This window comes from Rhineura floridana, chromosome 1, assembly GCF_030035675.1.
Source record: "Rhineura floridana isolate rRhiFlo1 chromosome 1, rRhiFlo1.hap2, whole genome shotgun sequence".
In the NCBI taxonomy this organism is placed as follows: Eukaryota; Metazoa; Chordata; class Lepidosauria; order Squamata; family Rhineuridae; genus Rhineura; species Rhineura floridana.
In genome coordinates this window covers 216,771,432-216,793,203 of record NC_084480.1, presented here as the reverse complement: position 1 = coordinate 216,793,203, position 21,772 = coordinate 216,771,432, and the positions used below count along the sequence as shown (strand labels likewise).

Below are 21,772 nucleotides of genomic sequence, written 5' to 3'. Positions count from 1 at the left end.
AAAGGTATGTCAAGAACTGAACCAACCAGAAAGGGAAACAACAGAAGGCAAGCAGAATACAAGAAATGAAAATCCACACTCTTGCAAACTCTTGCGAGAAACTAGTTTGTTTAGAATCCTGAGGTGGCATTCAAGGCTAGTCCTACTCAGAGTAGACCCACTGAAGTTAACAGCCATGACTCACTTAGGTTAATTAATTTAAATGGGTCTACTCTGAGTAGGACTTAGTTGCATACCAACAACTAAATAATGAATGGTGGTTATTGTTTCTTCCTCACCCAGGCCCCCAAAATACGACTTTTCCTTCAGAATTATTGTTTTATTTATTTGCAGATTTAGTCAACTGAAAACAATACAATTCAGATTTTTTTAATTGGGTGACAGCCATAGTATTAGAGCAGCCTTCACCAACGTAGTGCCCTCCAGATACTCTGAATAACTCCCAGCCAGCATACCAGGCTGTATTAGGGTACACTTACGTTGCAAACCTAAACTGGCTCCGCCAACACTGATCACTGACTCTAATCAACAAGACAATTTTCAAACTACAATTCCCATGGTTTCTCAGAGGAAGTCACTAGAGATCATTAGGTCCACCCAATAGGATAGATATGGCCTTAATACAACTTATCAGTACAGGTCTAAAAAGGAAATGCACATCACTGCTGTCCATTTTGTACAGTCTAATTCAGATGCCCTGGCCATTTTTTCAAGTTGCTTACAAACTCTAAAGTAGAAGGTTTTGTCATATGAATGAAAAGGCAGAATTTACAAGCTTAACTTCCAATAGTTTTTCAAGTGTACTATGCTTATTTAAATTAAATCTATTGAGCATTTCTGCTTCAGTAACTAAAGAGAAAATCACCCATATATTTTCCCCAGTGGAGAGAAAAGCAGCTGGGGACCAACTGTGAGCATAAAAACAGCCACAGGGGTGAAAGGCAAGTTCCCTTCCTCCTTCTGTTTCTCTGCTCAAGCTCATAGGGTTGCATCCATACTAAGTTAGCTGAAATCAATGGGATAGAGGCCTCCTGAGGCTTTTTCTGGTTTTTAAAAATGGCAAGGGAAAAATCTAGTCAGTTAGTTCTGCTTTGGACCAGATATTGCTGTTTAATGCGGGCTATGTGAGATTGTCAGAGAGATCCTTTGGAAATGTCCTAAAAGGTTCTTGGACGAGATGATGATCACCATTCTAAACTAGATAGTCCTATAATTTCAGATTGTTGAGTGAACTTGCTCTGCTCAAATCCAGGAGATATGCCTACTATGTACAACAGTACACATTCAAATGCATATTTGTTTTGTGTGTGACTGCACACACACAGTGTATACTATGAGACATGCATATCTTTCCTTGAAGTATTAGATTTACATCAATACCCTACCTCTAAATTGTTCAATACAGAACAAAATGAGGCCACAACCAGATAGTCAGATACTTCAGGGAGTATTGTGCATAAGCCTAACCAAGAAAGAGTTGCTATATCTTTGTTATACAACAACATACTTTACTACAATTGCTCTCTCTCTTCCCACCATCCCACTATTTTGACCTGTTCCAATATTTTCTAGATCATGCAGCTCCTACAATCACAATCTAGCTTTGGGCTTGTCTTATGGGAGAGTGGACTTTGCTATCAGAGGGAATGAATTGATTCATTTTGCTGTCATTAATTAAGTTTCTACATAGGACTTGCTTTGAGGTCAATATGTTGTTTTCACAGTTCCTGACACACTCAGTGAAATAATGTAGTGTGGCTATGTGGCAATATCTGGTGATGGTGTAGCACACCTAAACTAATTGCTAGTGTTGGGTGTGTGTGCATTTTTTTTAAGTGTGCATGTAAGTATGTGATTTTCAGCAAAAGTATAGTTTACACTGGTGATGGCCAACCTTTTTGGCAAAAGCACCACAAGTTGCCACAAGTGAAGCCAAAAGATATGTGGCACTCTAGTGCCACTGCAATACATATGGAGCCACTTGGGCCTTAAGGTGATTGTCTTGACTCATTTACTGAGCATGTGACAGGAAACAGCAATAGAATGACAGAGAAAAAGAGACAGACAGAATTACAGGCCTGATTGTACCATAGCCAGGCCAATAGGATCCCACCGCATGCTACAAATCTCCACTAAACTTGCCACTTCTAGTGCCAGTGCCACAAACAGTTTACAAAATGCATGACAATAATTTACATCCAGTGCTAATCCTTGGCTCAGGTAGCAAGATTTGCTTGGCATGTTATGCTGCATTCCTACATCAGGAGATTCAGGTCATTGTTTCTGATGATGCACTAAGGCAGATACAACTTCCAAGCACTTTGTCAGTCTGGTTTTGATTGGGCTTTGAGCAATTTGCAATATTGCGTTCCCATTGTACTTTCTACTATATTCCCCTTTTCAGGTATAGACTGTTTTTTAAAAAATTGATAGCTTATTGACAATAAAATTTGTACCCTCAGTTTGTCCCCGGGAAGCTAAACAATATCCAAAGATTTCTTAAAATGGGGGTGGGGATTGTTCACCTGTATTCCATCATTTAACTGTAGACTGCTTCCAGAGATGCACAATTGAAGTGTTTTAAAATGAACACACATCCAGACTCTAGGAAAAACTGTGGTATCAAGCAGAGATAGGTCTTTTTAAGGAACTTAAAAAGTAGGTTAGAAGCCCTGTTTTTTTTTAAGCCAGAACAATAACAGACACCTATCCCACTGCTAAACTGCAACTTGCAAACAACAGGGTGTCCTGTGAAAATGTAGGCACTTTTTGCAAAAAGTTGGCAAAGAAAAGGAGAGTTGATTGGGAATGCATTGGCACCAGAGGTCAGCCTTCATGTCTCCACCATTACATATGTGATGTAGGCATTCACAGCCAACAAGCTGAAAGCTTTAGGTTGCTGGTGGGTCGTGTTTCTTTTTCTTGCCTCGGCAGGATTTGCAGACACAACAGATAATGCACGGGGAGGCTAGGAGCAGTAACGGAGATGTTACCAGGGCAATGATACCCAGGCCCACAAGGATCCCAACAACCTGAAAATTTTAAAAGGAAAAACATGATAAGGAACAGGAAAACTGTTTGCAAAGAGATGCAAAACAGATACACAGTTCAATTCCTGATATGAAACACAAGCTTGGGATCATCAGCTTACCTGTGTTCTGTTCCACATAACTGAGGCACGGGAATGGCCCAGTTTGTTTCGGCAGGGACCTTTGTCATAATGTCTTAGGAAGATATCATTCTGAAAGGGAGAAGAAAGCATGTTCAGTAGTTTCCATGAATGGGCTGGGCTGGCCTTAAAATATTATCCCAGCACTGGGCTAATCTGACAATGCAGCAAAATAAGGCCCATGGGGCATTTCTGGCCTGCCAAAGCTTTTCCTCCAGCACCCGCAGCTACAAATGTGTGATTGCCACAGAAATGTGACACCTCTTGCATTTCTACAGAGTGATAATTCACAATGTCCTTTATAAATGTAGGTTACCAGGAACATATGATGGGAGTAAAGACACACTTGCAAAACTGGAAAGTCAGCTAATGAAACTGAACAAAAAGGAAGATGCATAATTTGCAAAACCCCACTTAATATGATCACAGGTACAGTACAAGAGATTTGCATCCATAACTTTGATGCAGTGTGCCAAAAAGAGGGAAGGGGAAAACTTGAGATGCAATCATGAAACATGAGAGATATAGATGAAACATTACTCTCCAAAAGGAAAAAAAATGGAAAGAAATTAGCAAGCTGTTAATGGTGAATGGGTGCAAAATCGACTTTTTTCAGAAGGAGGTGTTTGGAAAGAGAATTGCAAGATTTGTCCAGAATATCTGAACCCAACTTTTGCAGGAGGGAATACCTAAACAGGAACAATTAGTGACAGATCATGGAATGAACGTGGACCCAGAACATCTATTTCCATTGGCAGTTTGCTCATACAACTGCCTACAGTGGTTTATAGTTAGCAATGATATAACAAGATATTCTGCATACTCTTAAGCAATATGACTATTTGCCCAATTTCAGAAAGACAATTTGGACCGTGTTACAGAAAAAGAAATTCAACTCTGAAAGCCAAAGTTCTTCTTCCAAAATATATAATGTAACATCTATTTACTGCCACTATAGCCAAGACAACTGTATTAGTATATTTGATACTATCAACAGCAGCCATTCAGGCATGAGTGCCACATTCTGTTTAAGTGATAGTTACCATGTGATAGAATTGCCGGCTGCTTAATGGGCAAAGATGGCTTATCACCTGATGACTTAAAAGGGTAACATTGCTGGTGGTAACTGCACTTAACGCAGTGGCATAGTAGAGTCAGAGTGTTATTTACTCTAGTAAAGATGGAGCTCTTCTATTTGGAGGTCAGGGGTAAAAGCCAAGTTGTTGGAGGAGCAACAGCAAGGGAGGACTACTGCCTTCAAGCCCTATCTGTGGGATTCCCAGAGACATCTGTTTGGATGACCTGGCAAAGAGACCTGGATGAATCTTTGGTCTGATCTAGCAGTGTTCTTGTGTTCTTAGCTGCCCACAAGTTTTTTCTGGTTCTAAACAGTTTTAAGGAACTAGAGGGCAAAATTCTGGACAAGCCCTGCCCCATAGCCTTTGCCACAGGTCACTTACATCCAGATTTTGTAGACAGTACCAGCAAAATGTGTGCTTGCAATTCTTACACATCATTTGAGCGCAGCCTTCATTCCGTTCAATATGGATCCTGCAAATCGGGCACTGTTTAATTGGAGCTTCTGTGTCAGTCTTGATTAGTGCTCTAGAAAAGTGGAGGGGAAAAACCTGTGAAAGATGGTAGTTCAACGAAGGGTATTAGAAGTTCCATGATTATTTCATAGTCTTTCAAGAATGCAATCTGTCTCGGCATGCAGTGTGCAGTTTCTCAGATGAATTTGGGCCAATTTAAGTTTCCTAGCCCTCACACAAGGCTTTAGAAAAGCACTGCCCGTGCCAGCACTCTATGCAGCAAACATGTTTAAAACATCCTTAGTCCATGCAAATTACCTAAACATATGCAACATCTCCATACCAGCAGCATACTGTGGTGACAGGTAGCACTGCCACAGAGCCATCATGTACATCTTAGGCATGGGGAAGAGAGAGGCTTTTAAATGCAACCCCTCCCCAGGAGGTGCTTTTTGGCAACCTACGCATAAAAACTCTCATCAAAAGTGGACCTAAATGTACAAGACACATAAAGCCATGTACACTCAGAAACATAACAGATGTGCTTCGTACACTAATTTTTCCCCACAAGTTTAGAAGGCCAAATTATATTTGTAAGTCCCTTGCTCCTTTATAAAAGTGTAAATTATCATTCAAATGTTCCTGTCATGTATTCAGTGTCAGAGCCAGTCTAGTAAAGGACTTCAACGATCCTTTAAGATAATTAGTATAGGAATTGACAGACATGTACTACATAGTATATGCACACAATCAATGTATCATGTGTGAAGTCATGAGTATTTGCACGTAGGTTGCATATTATTCTCTGATATGTCGACTGCTTATCAGGTGTCAAATGTGCTCTAATCACTACTAAATCTTAATTCTCAAATCCTGCAAGGAACTTTTTTTCCACACTACCCAAACAAGAAGTCACTAGTGCCACAGGATATCCAAGTAAAATACACAAATATAGTTCATGAGATCATTTTACCACTTAGATAACTTTCCACAACACATGAAAGTTATGAAGATAAATTGTCTCTTACCACCTTAGACTGTTATGCAACAGCGGAAGCAAAACAGAGACAAAGCAGCTCTTAGTGAAGTTCCTTATTATGCTGCCTAAGTTCTGTCCAGATAGCAGCTTCCCACAGTCAATAGGTGCTACAGAACATAACTGAAACACACTCACCACCACAAGATGCTGACCATTTGAATTACTTACAAGTCTGCCATTATGAGCATTACGGGCTCAGGCACCCATGGAACTAGACTTCAGGGATCAAGAGTGCAGTAACATATCAAACTCCCAAGCTAAATCCACCTACTGATTTCCCCACCCCCAAAATTATGACTTAAGTAAAATTTATTCCAATTATAAAAATATGGAAAATTTGCTCCCCCTCAGCAAATCCTTGTCTTACCCTTGCTCATTTGGTGCCATTATAAGATGGCTTTCCAGGCATAATCTCTCCAGATGCCAAGGTTCTTTGCATGATGAACAAAACGTCAAGTAGCAAGCCTGGCACTTTATAGGCACTGGTAATCCAGATTCACTTTCAATTTGGCACACAGTCTGACAGTCAGCAGAAGGGCACCAGGTTCTTAGTGGATCCAAATGCACTTCTGAAAATGTTTATTAAAAATCCAAAACACAACGTTTTAATTTGTGGACTTCATTTGCCATTTATCGATTCATATTCAACCTCAGTCTCCACCGGCTTCAGAGAATAAGAGTAGAAACACACTGGCTGTTCTGCCAGTTCCAGTGCATCTCCACCTCTCCTTTCTGAAAACGGGGACACGTAAAGCTAATCAGACCCCACCTCGTTTTACTGTAAAACCTGGTGGGAGCAGCTTGAGTGCATTTTTTAAAAAGAGATTTCACAACTGATCGGCGGATTAACCCATTCCCCCTTCAAGTGAGGCTAATGGAAACACTTTGCTCAGGCGACTAGTGTGTTCACACCCTAAATCATGGATGCCTTAGGCTTTAGTCTAATGGTGGCTTAGGACTCTGGAGGGCTTATACATGGCAAAGCTTTTTCTTTAACTGTCCCTTGACAGATGGGTTCATATGCACAAAAAGGTTTTAGGGCAGATCCACACCATACATTTAATGCACATCCAACACATATTTAAAGTACATGACTTCCCCTAAAGAATCCTGGGAACTGCAGTTTCCCCCTCACAGAGCTACAACTTCCCAGCACCCTTACCAAACTACAGTTCCCATGATTCTTTGGGGGAAGTCATTCACAGAATCATAGAATAGCAGAGTTGGAAGCAATCAGTTAAAAACATTAAATCAATAACATCCACCACGTATTTTATTTATATGGATGGGACTGCCTTCAAGTCGATCCTGACTTATGGAGACTCTATGAATAGGGTTTTTCATGGTAAACGGTATTCAGAAGTGGCTTACCATTGCCTTCCTCTGAGGCTGAGAGGCAGTGACTGGCCCAAGGTCACCCAGTGAGCTTCATGGCTGTGTCTGGATTCGAACCCTGGTCTCCCAGGTCATAGTCCAACACCTTAACCACTACACCACACTGGCTCTCTATAGCTTTCTTTTTTAATGTTCAAGCATTAGCTTTGTTCATATTCCTGCATTTCACCTCTTTAAAAAGGCATTTGTTTAATAAGCCTTCCCATTTTTTGCTTGTTGTAATAATTACTTTGTGAATTTAATTATACAAGTATATTTAGCATTAACCCCACTAAATTAATGTACAAGTCACACCTCTTTCAAATTTCAATCGCTGGTATAACTGAAATTGATCAGGAGGTACCAAACTGGAGATCTGAAACAAGGAACGAGACAAAATGTTAGGATGGAAGATAAGAAATTATCTAATCCTAAAATTGAGCCTAATAACAATGTCTGATGAAGTTGTCTTCCATTATTCTTCCCTTGCTCCATATACTCAGAGAGAGGAGGAAAGAGAGAGAGATCAGAAAACTTAAAATTTAAAATCACTATCAATTTGCAGATAGAAGAGGAACCCAAATGTTGAATGGTAAAGTGACAAAAAGAAATTTACAAAAACTCAACTGTAAACTATTTTCAGTTCTGCTAACACAAACATGGGTAAGACTAGAAATTTGGGGTGCAGTTCATCAGACCTGCATTACCTGCACCAGCCCAACTTACTCATTTCAATGAGACATTCAAAAAACAAAACACAAACAACAATTATCCACCTTTCCATGGACTGCCTTGTTTGCAATGGTATCATGACTGAAAGCACTTTTCAACCCATTTTGACACAACTTGCAAGATAAGCAACTTCCACTCATTTCAAATGCCCACTTTTAATTGGGAGTAAATAAGAATTAAGTATCTCATAATAAAAGGCACTTTCTTCAAATTTTACTGCAAAATCGATACTCTTGCCAGCACTATACTGATTCACACTGCTGACGACAATTCAGTACACGAAGGACACTCTCAGGTTTGCAATGTACTTCCCTCAGCTGGCCAGTCTTTGAATTCACAAGCCTCATAATACCGGACTGTTATCAATAAAATATACTGTACTACAGAGAGAACAGGAAACAAAACCAAATGAAAACAAATTAGGCAATATGAAAAAAGCATGGGATAATTAATTGAAGATAACAATATGATGTTGTAGCAGAAAAAGTAAACTCCCAAATCACTTAATGTGCTTTCGTTACTATAGCCAAGGCTATGATTTGGAAAGTATCTGTACCAATGCATTTAATGCCTTAAATGCCAAATGACATTTCAATAGTCAATTCACAAAAGGTTGGCAATAAGAAATTTTGGAAAGATCTACCAAGATGATAAGAGTTCTAGCAAGCAATTCTTGATATGTGTCTTTATGTTCAAGGTTAGGCAACAAGGAAATTCCCCATTTTTCAAGTATTTAAAAGAGGATGTAAAAAAGAAAGGGGGCATATAATAGGCATTCTTTAGGAGTCATTGTGGAATGCTAAACTAAATACTCTGTGGGATCTCTCCCAGATCTAAGATGCTTATGGATGAGTAGCTATAGAAGAACAGCACACACTGAAGATGCATCATTTTTCACTGTTTGTCCTAGGATGAATCTGTGTTATTCTTTTGAGAAAACTGGTTAGCGCATAACTGCTAGATACACTGGATTAAGCAGAGAAACTTGGTACATCATAAATCAATGCAATGGAGGGTGCGGAGGGCTGTAAGATAATAGCAGGATATACAACTCTTTGATACAGTCAAAGTGTGCTGCTCACAGCTGAGCCAGAATGGCCCTATGAGCCAGAAACACAGCCACCCAGTTACCTATGCCAATAATGCCTCCCCTAGCTCCTGGTGATAGTAACAGACCAAGAGCAGCCACTGAAAAGTACTAGATCATCTAATCCGTCATGCTCCCTTCTAATTCTTGACTCAACTTACCACCCATCTGTCAGTGTGGTATAGCAGGTAGACATTCTTTCTCAGGTCATTCTACCTTTCACTAATTTATAAAGCAGGATAACTGCCATATGTGAAATGGGGAGGAGAGAAGCAATGAAAGGGGCAGCTTTCTACATTAAAGTTCAGATGCTGATGCATATCAGTACAACTAAAAATATAACATATTAGAGGCCATAATATTAAAATGAGTTTAGTGACTCAAAAATGCAAGAGGGGTCACAAGCAATCCCTTGTGTAACAGCAGTAGAGAAGGGCGAATCTATCAATTCAGGTTCTCAGTCTTCCAGTCTTAAAGTTCAGTTCTGCACATTTCAATATCAGGTTGCAATTAAAAAAAAAAGGCCTCTCTTCATGAAAATTCAATAGCATTTTCTTGCTAATTACTCCTAATATATACATATTTGTATGCAATTTGCCTAATATACACAATTTTACAAAGCAATTTTCTGTAATAAAATGCATTTTTGTATGTTATTTCCAGTAATATATTAATTTTATTACATTTATATCCCACCCTCCTGCCAAAGGAGTCCAGGGTGGCAATTTTTATGCACACCTTCAGAAAAATGCACACAATACATGAATTTTTATGTCAGCTTCCCCCCCCCCCGGATATGCATTTTGTATGCATTACTTGGCTGGAGAATTGCATTGCAAAATTCAGAGAAGTGCAAATTGCAAAGGATGACTCTGTTTTACTTTGCATACTGTTTCAGAAAGTACAAATTTGGAAGGTCCCCTTTATATATAAACTGAACTTAATTTATCCCCCATCCCTAGTATGGAATAACGATGATACAGTGCACAACAGAACTCGTTTCAGGTACTTTAGGGCTGGCCATGTGGAACAGCTGATGGGGAGCCCTCTAAAGGCAGATTCAGACAACCTGTTGATCCATTTTCAGAGCATCCTAACATGTACGATTTCTTTCCTGTTTACTGCTATAAAATTAAGACTGACAATGAGGACAATGTGCTGGAAGGTTCAGATGACCAGGCTATGTGATAATGGTCATATGTATGTAAATATCAATTCATGAATGCACTTGGAATATCATCTGATGCAAGATGTTAATCATTCCATCACAAACACATCCACAGACATAAAAGAATTAACTTGAATCAGAGTGAGTGCCTTTAGCATCTTCCTTCAATATTAATAATTTGGACTTTGATCCTGGAAACACGAGCATATAGCGTATTAACATCTGCACTGGCTGCCCATCCACTACTCAGCTAGGTTCAAGGCCTTGTATTAATTTACAAAGCTCTGAACAACTTAGGTCCAGGGTCCTGCCTGACCTTGGTTCAGAAACTGCCTGAACCATTATATCCCAGCTCAGTCACTGAGATTATCTGCAGGAACAGCTTTGGTCATTCCCCGAGTTGGCGAGACTCATTTAACATCAACACAAAATTGAGCCTTCAGTGTCATCGGCCCAGTTCTCTGGAATACTCTGCCAGCAGAGATAAAGCAGGCACCTTCTGTTTTAAGTTTTGCTTGCTGAAAACCTTTGTTCCACCAGGCTTATGCAGCCAATTAAGAAGATGTCTTTTGCAATAGTTGACCTCTGTTTTTATTGTGATTTTAGTGTTTTTATCGTGTGTTTTTTTAAAAAAACTTGTTTTAAGCTGCTTTGATGTTTTTAAATAAAATAGTGGTATAGCGATACATTTATAAATAAAATAAATAAATATAGCACGGGGTTTTTTCCTGGGTTGCAACTAAGAGAGGAAAAGCTGTTCCAAGTAATCCTCTTCAAGTATAGATGTTTTTATCCAAGTCGGGAGTGGGGGAGAGGCACAAGCAGTTTCAGTTTCATTCGTACAAAAGAATATGCCCTTGGGGAAAAAAAGATACGACTTAGTTTGTTCCAAGATTATTTGAAAAAGCAGGTGTTTGGATTGCTTATTTGATACAAACCCATGTTGCAATAACAACTGCAGTACAGCTGATGTCAGGGATAGGATCCATTGCCAGGCGCCAGTTCAAAAGGATTCCATTGACTTAACAGGTTGGCCTCAGTTTGAGTTTGAGAGACTGCCTCAAAGAAAGCCCTCTCACATGTGAGAAGGTAATGGCATCAGCTTAGGATCTCCACTCCGATAACCTCTTCAGCTGCTCACACAAGTAGCTCACTTATGGATACTTGTTTTCTGAACATAACACAAACTCTAATGGTGTATATTTTATGATAAATAGAACTGCCTTACAAAAGTGTGCTAGCTATTAAACCCTCCAGGACAAAAATAGTACCATACACTTTTGATTGCTGCAAGTCCAAAATAATAATTTCTCAGGTCTATTTAGATCTATTATATATTAGATATATTATATTATATATATATTAGATCTACGAATAATTCACCTAGTCCACACTGCAAATATTTAAGTGCCAGTACTGCATGCCACATAATGGAAGATGTTTCAGGGAACACATTTCTATAAATCAAGAGCGAAGATTTAATTTATTTTCCCTCCAATATCATCACTACATTTGGTTTCCATAGCATGTAAGATTATTACTATCCCTACTCTAACAAAAGCCTGCATATTACATCCATCATAAAATATTCATTTGTTCCATTAGAAAACTCCCTTGCCATTTAGAATAAGTCTTTATGGATTTATTAGAAACAGCAATGTATACAGATAGAAATGAAATAATTAGATATTCAAAAGCAAAAATCTTTGGACAAGGTTTCTCTGCTCTGCTACAGATCCCCAAAACAAAACAAATCCAGAACATATAATGGAATTTAGGGGGACCACCACACAAGAGACTATTGTGTTGTCAAAAACAGTTTGAGAAAGTATGCGCCAAAACTTTGTCATTTCAGATTTTATTTGTGACTTGAAATAAATGCAGCACTCTGAGATGCAAACCATTAGGTCCCACTTCCTCCCATAGGTCCCATGACTATTTCTTTTAAGAGGCGCCCTTGATGGCTCTCTGATGCCATCTGTGCATCAGCATTGATAACAAGAGAACAAGTAGCTCCCTTCCACTATGCAGCTCATTCCTACAGCACATTGTGGCCAAGCCTGAACATCTTTTTGAAATAAGGTAAATGAAGTCACCTTCTTGGGCTGGCTTATAGGGCTCAGGGTTAAGTCAGGATAGGAAGATGGGGAAAGACAAATAGATTTAATTACACTTTTATTCTGTGAGGACAGAGGTAGTTGTTTGTCTTGCTTCAGTTACCTCCCCCAGGTTTTTTTACAGGATGGACTATTGTTTCCTCTACTGACATGCAGTTATGTTTAAATACTTACACCAAACTCAGCAAATCCCCAGTACACAGGGCAATGCTGTATATATACATTAGACACTTAAAAAAACCCAGATAACTTAAAGTGATTCCTCAAGTATCTCCTCCATACACATAGTTTACAGAACATTTCCTGCATTCTGTAATTCTTTTCCATTCTTGCCTAAAGTACCGTGTCTTCCATGAATAAGATTAGTTTTTTTTCTATTGCAGATTTCTCACAGGCTAGAAATCAATATGCCCCATAATGGTATATCTTCAGACAGAGCAAATACCTGGAAATCATATTGGCAGACAATAGCAGGGAGTTTTTTGTCAGGTTCTCAGCCTTCAGCTCACATCATGGCTCCATCATATGATGTCATCATGATCCTGCTGGATTAGAACTAGTTCTGTAGATAATCTGCAACTGCTTGTATGACTACATACATGAGGGACCTTTGAAGAGTTGTAACTGTCAGTCTAGAATACTTTATCAAATACTTCATAATGACTCTGACAATGTCAAAATCAGTTAAGGAGACATCTAAAAACTTGTAAATTATCATAATTTGAGGGCTGATATCGCAATTTCTCAATAAATGATTTCTTTTATACCAGTCATTCCGTAATGTAATACACTATCTGATGTTGAGTGCCATAATAACTGAATTGAATGCCATCATACATGCCTACACACACACACACACACACACACACACACACACACACACACACACACACACACACACACACACACACACACACACACACACACACACACACACACACACACACACAGAATCTTGTTCCAAAGACGTTATGGCAAAATTTGGTCAAATAATTTCACACCAATCATAGCCATCACACAATACCGTATCTGATCTGGAGTGCCACCTCACACACTCTCATTACAAGCAAAATCTTGTTCCAAAGAAATTAGGGCAGAATTTTCACTCACAAAACCTAGTGGCATTAGGCAGTTTAAAAGAACAGCAACCTACAGTTATTATTTTGTCAGTGGATACTATTCAAGGATTGCTACTTTTAGTTGCCATGGAAATGCTATAATCTCATCTTGAAGTATTATATTTGTTGTTTTTGAAAAAATAAATCCCAAGGAACCTGTGTCATAAATTAATATTATTTCAGGTTTCAACAAAATTCATTTGGCCCTCCAAATGTTGCTTGACTACCACTACCCGTAACCAGGCTAGCTGGGGCTGATGGGAGTTAAAGGCCACGTATTCCATCCCCCTGGTTTAGGAGGATACGTGTGCTCCCCCAAAACAGACCATTAAGGGGCCTCAAGGTTTTGAGCACACTGACCAGTCCCCAACGGGAAATGGCCAATAGAAACACACCTAAGTTGCTGGCTATAGGCAGTTTGAATTCCATTCCTCCTCCCTGTTCATCACTTGCTTTGGGCTACTCTTCCTCTCTAGGTTACCCAAAACGTGGACTGAGTTGACCTTCTGTTGGAAGGTGGGCTATATCAGTAACATCATTACGTCCTATATGCAACAAAAATTTTGGCTTTGAAGGGGCCTCCCATTTTTTATCCCCCCACTGTTCTGGCACAAGCAATGGATTATTATCTCTGGTAACAGACAGATTAGTGGTGGGAAAACAGATGATGAGCGCGGAAATCCCACTGATTTTCAGTGCACTTACAGTCACTGCCTCTCAGCCTCAGAGGAAGGCAATGGTAAACCCCCTCTGAATACCACTTACCATGAAAACCCCGTTCATAGGGTCGCCATAAGTCGGGATCGACCTGAAGGCAGTCCATTTCCATTTCACAGTATAACCCAACAATGGAAACAGCTTATAAGGCATACATGCCTCACTTTTAGGTTAATACCAGGCCTCAGTCTGCATCTGTGTCAGAATTGTTTAATTTGTTTTTTAATAACGTTTTAACCCTTTTTTAAAGTTTTTTTTAAAACATTTTTAATGCTGTTTTGTTTTAATATATTTTAAGACCTGTTTTTATGATGTTTTAGAGTGTTTTAGTGCTTTGTTTGCCACCCTGGGCTCCTGCTGGGAGGAAGGGCGGGATACAAATTGAATAACTAACTAAATAAATAAAAATAAAATAAATAATGCATGCCAAAAATCACTGGCCAGCTCTTGGGAGGAGGTGGAAGACTGACCAGAACTTAGGACATCTTTTTTTATAAAAAAAATATAGTGAAAGATCAACATGGAGATCTGATCAGAACCCAGTAGGCAGAACAACAACAGGTGGCAGCAGGGAGAGCTGTGAAGCTGCCCTATGTGTTAAGCAAAATCAGGCTGTTAAAAGTTTAATGCCACCAAGTTCAGTACTTGTTATTGCTCCTAGTCTGCTCAGGAGTTATTGTTTGTTACATGCTCAGTGAAGATCATAAATACACAATGAATAATCACCCTGAACAGAATTCAGCGCATTCCATCATTCATGGACCATTAAATACATTCTTCATTGTTTATTCATTCAATCCTTTGCCCCTTAGAGTACAAAGGAAAACATTAATGGCCCATTAATGCATACCCTCCAGTGCCCTCTTGCTTAGCTAATTGAAACAGATCTTTAGATTTCAGGAGCTTTACAAACACAATTATATTCCAACATTGTTTTGTGTTTTTCATGCAAGCTTTGAAAGTGCACACTCCCCACTTTCAAAACTGGTAAAATAATAAAGAAGTGAAGGCTTCAGGCCCATGTTAGCAGAGCAAAAGATCAGGGTAGTGGTGCTACCCTTTGCAATATTTGCCAAATGTGAAATCCAAGTTGAATACTTGACTCGCACCACTTGCAAATGCAGTCTTAAAAATCATATAAATCTTGTGGGAATTCACAAGTCTTTCACTTGCATGGCATACATTCTGGTGAATTAAGTGCTTTCATATGCTGCGTATATAGCAGAGCACCACTTCTATGTACTGCATCACTTGTATGTTGCAAGAAGGCAATGCGATTAGGGAAAACCTTACGACCTCTTACCTCATATCCTGCAGACACCAAAGCCTAGCTAGATCGGTTCCCCTCAAGCATTTTAACTGTAAACCACTACTATTGTCTTCAGTCATTATTTTTTATATTTATCAGGCAACTCATTCAATAAACCTCTAGGCAATTATCAAAACACAAACAATACAGAATAGTAATCTAACCAGGCTAACAAGAACTTGCAGCAGCAGCACCATCAACACCCACACCCCAGGGTATCTGAAGTGTAATCTACAATAGTCCACAAAGGCCCTCCCACCGCGCCTCCCTTCCTAATTTTTGTAAGCCATCACACCATCATACAGTGTGACGGCAATATTCCACAGCAGGCATAAGGTACAGCAGGTGTGAGGCAAATGAGAACAGTGGAGAAGGGGCAAGTGAGGCGGGCATGAAGCGAGTGAGCAAGCAAGGTGGGAAAGCGGGGCAGATTGGGCAAGTCATGGAAGAACAGTCAGGACAGGCTGGGGTAGCTCATTGACCATCCTGGTCTGTTGTTGCTGCCGCCCCAACAGCCTCAGCGGCGGAAGGCAGGGAAGAGGGAAGTGGTGGGAGAGCAAGGTGTTTGCTGAGGTGCTGCCCCAGCCACTCTCTGCTGTTACTGTGTCATGTCGCCTCCCTGATCCTCACAGGAAAAGGTCTAATGGGGGGGAAAGGGGGATATTTGGTGACTCGGCAGGGGGAAGAGAAGAGGAAGCTTGGCAACCCATTGGGGGGGTAGAGCAACATGTTTGGGAGTCCCTGGGGGGCGTGTGTGTTTGGAAATCCCTGGGTGTTTGGGAGTCCCAAGGGGGGGCAGGAGTCTGTATGTGTGCACGCATTTCTGTGGAAGTCCCTGTGTGTGTGTGTGTGTGTGTTTGGGAGTCCATGAGGGTTAGGAGTCCCTGTGTGTGCACACCTGTGTTTTTAAGGTGTGTGTGTGTTTGAGAGTCCCTGCCTGTGTGTAGGGAGGGGGGTTGATGTGCAATGGCCCTAGTGTTATAAAAAAATTGTTAGCCCTTAAACAGGTGTTACATCACTCAGGTTCTCACCCTCAATTTCACCTCCAAGCTTTCTTCAGAATCATCATTGCAAGTTCAGGTCTTTGTGCCCCAACCAATACACACCCTTCTGTGTACTCATAAATACCATCACCTTTCTCCAGAAAGCCTTTCAAGTTCTGTTGCCTCCAGTTTACAATTTAAGCGGTGACAGGTCAGACTTGCTACAATTTGTGTTTTACAACCCAGAATGCCATACATATTCCATTTTCTAAAGGAGGTCTGGTGACATTCAGGCTGGGGATGTTCTGACTTTTAAGCAGACAATTTTGAGACCGCCTGAATGCCAAGTAAACATTTCCCCAGGAAAGGAAAAACAAGAAGAAAACCATCTGCTTGCTTCTAGTGTCTCCTGTCAAGTGGGCCTCCTGCCAAGCAGTCATTAGAGTAATTAAGGTGAGGAAACAGTCTAATGTATTCATTATGTAAATGAACAAAGAACATTAAAAAAAGAAAAGAGGCAACAAGTGTAGATACCTCAGTTTCTTGCAGAGTCCCGTGGTTTAAGCACACCATGGCTGGACAAGTGATGGGAGAACCACAACCCTCACGGATGGCCAGCTGCATATACTGTTTTAGGCACTAAAGAGGAAGGAAGGGGGGGGGAATAAGACAGAAATCTTACAAATCATAATTTAACTAACCGACACAGTTACAGTGTATCTTCACTTGCTTGTATTGGCTATCTTAGACCTTCAGTGTTCCAAGAACTTTAGTTATGATTGCAAAGCAAAGATTACTTTTAAACAACTGAATACAAATACATTCATTGTATTGAGGCACACATAGGCTAGCCATGCAGGAGCAATAAATACACACAAGACCAGTGCATGGGTAAGATCTGGCCACAACTTTATTGGTTACAGATATATCAGAGTTTGGAAAAGTATAGAGCAAAGATCTATCTGGCAGCCTGTCTGCTGTTCGATGCAGGCCCTTGGGCATCCTGTCCCCAAGAGGCAGTTGCCAGTCTCTTGGTCCCTCTGTGGTGCAGGGCATACCTCATGGGCGTACCATCACCAACCTGGGTATGTGGCAGCCTGCCCCAGCCCCCCAAGCTAAGGCCAAGGCATTCAGGTGCCCACTCCAATACCCCATATAGTATCCATTGCTCAACCCAAAGATGTAATAACCCCTCCCCCCAAATGACAGAGGGAGTACTGTGAGAACGTAAAAATTAAACCCCCGTTCCCCTAAGTGGCAGGGATTGTAAATCCCAAGCCCCAACAAATACCCCTAAAACTTCTATCCTGGAATATTTCAGGGTGGAATACCAAGACGAGGGATTTTTTTTTTAATTTCTCACACAGTTCCAGCTGTTTGGCCTACAAGAGACTTGGGTGCCTAAAATTGAGATACAGGGGTTTAGCCTGTTTTCAATTCCACCAAGAAAGGATCAAAAGAAAAGAAGAAGCAGAGGAGGACTTGTTTTGGGGGTGGCTACTAGTTTAAATGTAGAAACCCAGGTAATTGATTCTACTTCCCCTTCTATCCAAACCATATATCTGAAAAGCCAAAATGGGTTGGCACTAATCTGTATAAATGTGTACATTCCACCAAGAGGATCTAGAGATTTTAACCCAGATATATGAAATATTTTGTAATCCCATCTGGAACTAATTAATCAACAGTTCCCTACATCTTTAGATAATGATGGGAGATTTCAATGCCAGAATAAGTGATGAGTATTTAATTGCCAATGAAAGGTTTGGTTTGAATTGAGAGGATATAGCCTACCTCCCTTACAGGAAATCCATGGACAAACGAATCAATTCCACAGGTACCACCTTGTTTAAGTTAATTTACAAATGTAGACTGTTCATCTGCAATGGTACCGGGCATAATAAGGCAGCAGGGAATTTTACATACTCCTCCCTTAAGGAAGGGATTGTTATAGATTATTTTTATGTAATTATGAATGTGCCCTCTACATAAAGAATTTTGTTGTGGGAATTCAATCGGTGAGCGATCACCAGCTGCTGTGCATGGAACTGGCGGATTTCCAAGAAGCCTCCTCAAAAGGTCTGAGTTGTGAACCTCCCTATATTCAGCAAGGGAGGCGAAGTCTGAGGTGGATTCCTGAGATCCAACTAAAAGTAGAGGAGGTTCTCTTTAACAGAAATAGATTTTGTCCCTCAGAAATAGATTTATGGGAACAGAGATTGATGATCCACTATCAGTTTACTCAGATATTGTGCAACAAGTGGGTACTCTCTGCTCAAATAATTTGCCCTATAAGCCAAACCCCCGATCTATGAAGTGGTTTGGTGCAGATTGTAGACATGCAAGAGATCTCCATGTGTCACACAGGCATGCTAGTCTTAATGCTACCTCCCCAATGAGGAAAGCATGGATTGAGAAGTGACGTTACTATAGGAAGCTGTTGAAACATAAACAAGCTGCCTTTTACGCTTCAATGTGGTCAGAAATTGAAGAGGCTGCAACTTCCAAAGATTTTTAAAAGTTCTGGAACTTGGTGGCTTGCAAGCTTAAGGGCAGGAAATACGGCCTGGATGATTTAATCCTCCCTAAATCCTGGGAGAACCATTTTAACCAACTTTTAAAATTTAACTCTGATTTAACTTTGATGAAAACACTTCCACCCATTCAAATTCCTGATATTAAGGATACTGCTGCTTGGCCCCCAGTAACTACTTCTGAGGTGAAAAGTTTAATATCTCGCCTACGCAGACAGAAAGCCCCTAGGGAAGATATGATACCCCCTGAGATGTTTTTGGATAATCCAAATTGGTAGGCTCCAGTATTAGGAAAACTCTTTACTTATGTAAATTCCTCTGGCAGACTGCCTCAGGGATGGGACCAAAGTATTGTGGTCCCAATTTTTTAAAAAAGAGATAAATCTCTCCCAGCCAACTATCGTCCAATTAGTCTTTTGGACATCCTCTAAACTATACACACATTACTTATTGGATAAGGTTGAAATCTGGGTAGACAATAACAATATTATTGGGGACGAAAAAACTGGCTTCCGTCATGGGAAGTCAACTATAGATCAATGCTTTATTCTAAACCATCTGAGAGAAAAATACACAGCAGCCCCTAGGAAATATCTCTTTGCAGCTTTTGTTGATCTGACGTCCGCTTTTGACAGGATAAATAGAGAGATTATCTGGAGAAAATTATGGAGACTTGGAATGGATGAACGTCTTCTGATTCTGATAAGGAATCTTTATACAGATACCAAGCATCAAGTTAGGGTAGGTAGGGAAGGTCAGCTGTCAGGGGTAATTGCCTCAACTAAAGGAATGAGACAAGGTTGCTTATTAGCGCCCTTGTGGTTTAATATATATGTGAATGACATTATAGATCAATTAGTTGATAAATCTAACTTTCCAGTTGCTCTTGGTTCATGGAAATTAAATATTTTGTTATATGCGGATGACATGGTCCTTTTGTCCCAGACCCAGATTGGTATGAAGACACTACTGAAAATGTTTGGGGACATATGTGAGAAAGAACAGCTAAGTGTGCACTATGCCAAGACCAAAGTTATGGTTTTTGGCAAACGTCCAGCTACACACAAATGGTTTCTTGACGGTCATCTATTAGAACAGGCCTACATATTTAATTATCTGGGGATCTACTTTGCATATAATGGTTCATGGAATAATCACTGGCAGGCCAATAAGTTAAAAGCTCAAAGCTCAATGCAGTCTGTGTTGAAATTTGCAAAAGTCATGGGTGGGAGCCTTGCTATACCAGCCTTAAGAGTTTTTATTGCCAAGGTTATCCCACAGATGGTATACGGGGCAGAACTCGGGGGTATTCCCAAGCCAGATCAACTGGAATCTGTCCAAAACAGTTTTATACATATTTTATTGGGTCTTCCACCAGGAACGCCCGCAGCCTATCTTTGAGCAGAAGTGGGCGCAATGCCAATTTTATTTTTTATTCTTAGGGCCATTTTTATTACCTTTTAAAACTGAATTACTCTTCAAATGAACTGGTCAAATTGTGTATAACAGAGCAGCTACATTTACCTATTCAAAATACTTGGCTAGCTAACGGCAAATTATTGCTATGGAAATATGACCTTGATCTAGAGTCACTTATTGCTGCGGGAATTCTGTCCAGCCGATGTAATATCAAAAGGCATCTTCAAGATTTCTTTGCAAAGAAGGATATGGATGCTATTAGTTCATCTAGATTCTCCATTACCTTTCCCCTTATTAAAGAGCATCATGAGGAAGAGAAATATGTCTGAATTAAATCCACCTTTTCTCCGAAAAGGCATTTACCGCCTTGCGCTGTCAGACAATGAAAACTAACTTCCTTGAAGGAAGATACAAGAGAATTCCTAGAGATCAGCACATCTGTATTTGTGGTGGCCATAAGGTAGAGGTCACCATCCACTTTATGTTACATTGTAAACTGTATGAGACATTAAGGAACAAATTTTTAGAGAAATTTCTAGTGGCAATTTCCTCCTCCTCTAGTGATATAGAGAAGATCAAATATTTGTTGACCAGCCCAGATGGATCTGTAATGGTCAGCACAGCAAAATCTGCAGTGAGAGCTGCTCAGATTAGACAAGCTTGCCTCGAGATCTGAGTTTTAGTTTTAAATGTTATATGTGTTATAACGTTTGTTACAGTTTTAGATACCACTGTTAAAGGTTTTAAATACTGCCTCTGTGTATTAGTGTTTTATCTGGCTAAAACCTGTATTTGGTTGCCTGCAATAAGCTGATGATGAAGGTCCCTCTGTGGTGCAGGGCATTCCTCATGGGCATACCATCATCAACCTGGGTATGTGGCAGCCTGTCAGGCCCAGGATGCGACTCAGGAACCAGACCAGAGGTTGTAGTTAATTCGTGTTTTATTAGAGTAATGTCCAACAAAGACTGCGCTTTCTCATGAAGCAATACAGGGATACAGGTCCTGCAACATTGGGAGAAAGTTGACAGAGCAAGGGGCTGCTTCCCGCCTGTTCTTTAAGAAGGGGCTAAACGGGCGCGCAACCTTTCGCTCCTCCTTAACTCCCCCTCAGGTACTGCCCGCCTTCCCCCCCTTCTCTCCTGTCTTTTCAACCGTCTGCGTGTGCGTGGTGAGGGGGGAGGCATCACCTCCTCCTCTTCTGAAGTGTCCGATTCCCCTATGGGTGATAAAGGAGGAGCTGAGGGTAAACCATCTCTCCGCCTTTCTGCTGTGATCAGCCCTCCCTCTTGCTCTGAGCTGCGGAGAAGGGAGGGCCTGCGAATGTCTGGGGGGATTCTAAAACTTCAAGGCTCTCAGGCTCCCCGTTGCTAGGCGACCCTATCTCTGGCATGTCCTCTGTTTCGGCTTCGCTCCACAGAGGGTAAGTTCCTCCCTCCTCCCTCTGCCAGCCATTTGAATCCTCTTCTGACAA

The 21,772-nt window shown here is 40.5% G+C and overlaps 1 protein-coding gene and 1 long non-coding RNA gene across 9 annotated transcripts in view; one reads left to right on the top strand and one right to left on the bottom strand.

Annotated features, from left to right (window-relative positions):
- LOC133368640 (uncharacterized) overlaps positions 1-21,772 on the top strand; it is a 62,788-nt gene that overhangs the window by 13,013 nt on the left and 28,003 nt on the right. Inside the window, exon 3 of one of the 2 annotated variants that reach the window (XR_009758715.1) lies at positions 3,481-3,589. The exons of the other annotated variant lie outside the window; for it this stretch is intronic. This is a non-coding gene — a long non-coding RNA (uncharacterized LOC133368640). Of the gene's footprint in view, positions 1-3,480; positions 3,590-21,772 lie in introns of those variants that run through there. 2 annotated transcript variants of the gene reach the window in all.
- Positions 299-21,772, bottom strand: part of RNF144B (ring finger protein 144B) — a 95,098-nt gene continuing 73,624 nt past the window's right edge. For 6 of the 7 annotated variants that reach the window (XM_061593053.1, XM_061593088.1, XM_061593096.1 and 3 more), the window contains exons 3-8: positions 16,880-16,984; positions 7,430-7,490; positions 6,108-6,309; positions 4,630-4,774; positions 3,152-3,241; positions 299-3,032 (exon numbers count right to left, since the gene is read on the bottom strand). In XM_061593053.1, the coding sequence (XP_061449037.1) occupies positions 2,892-3,032; positions 3,152-3,241; positions 4,630-4,774; positions 6,108-6,309; positions 7,430-7,490; positions 16,880-16,984 (744 nt within the window). In that variant the 3' untranslated portion in view covers positions 299-2,891. The remainder of the gene's footprint in view (positions 3,033-3,151; positions 3,242-4,629; positions 4,775-6,107; positions 6,310-7,429; positions 7,491-16,879; positions 16,985-21,772) is intronic. The other variant, XM_061593106.1, reaches the window with a different exon arrangement.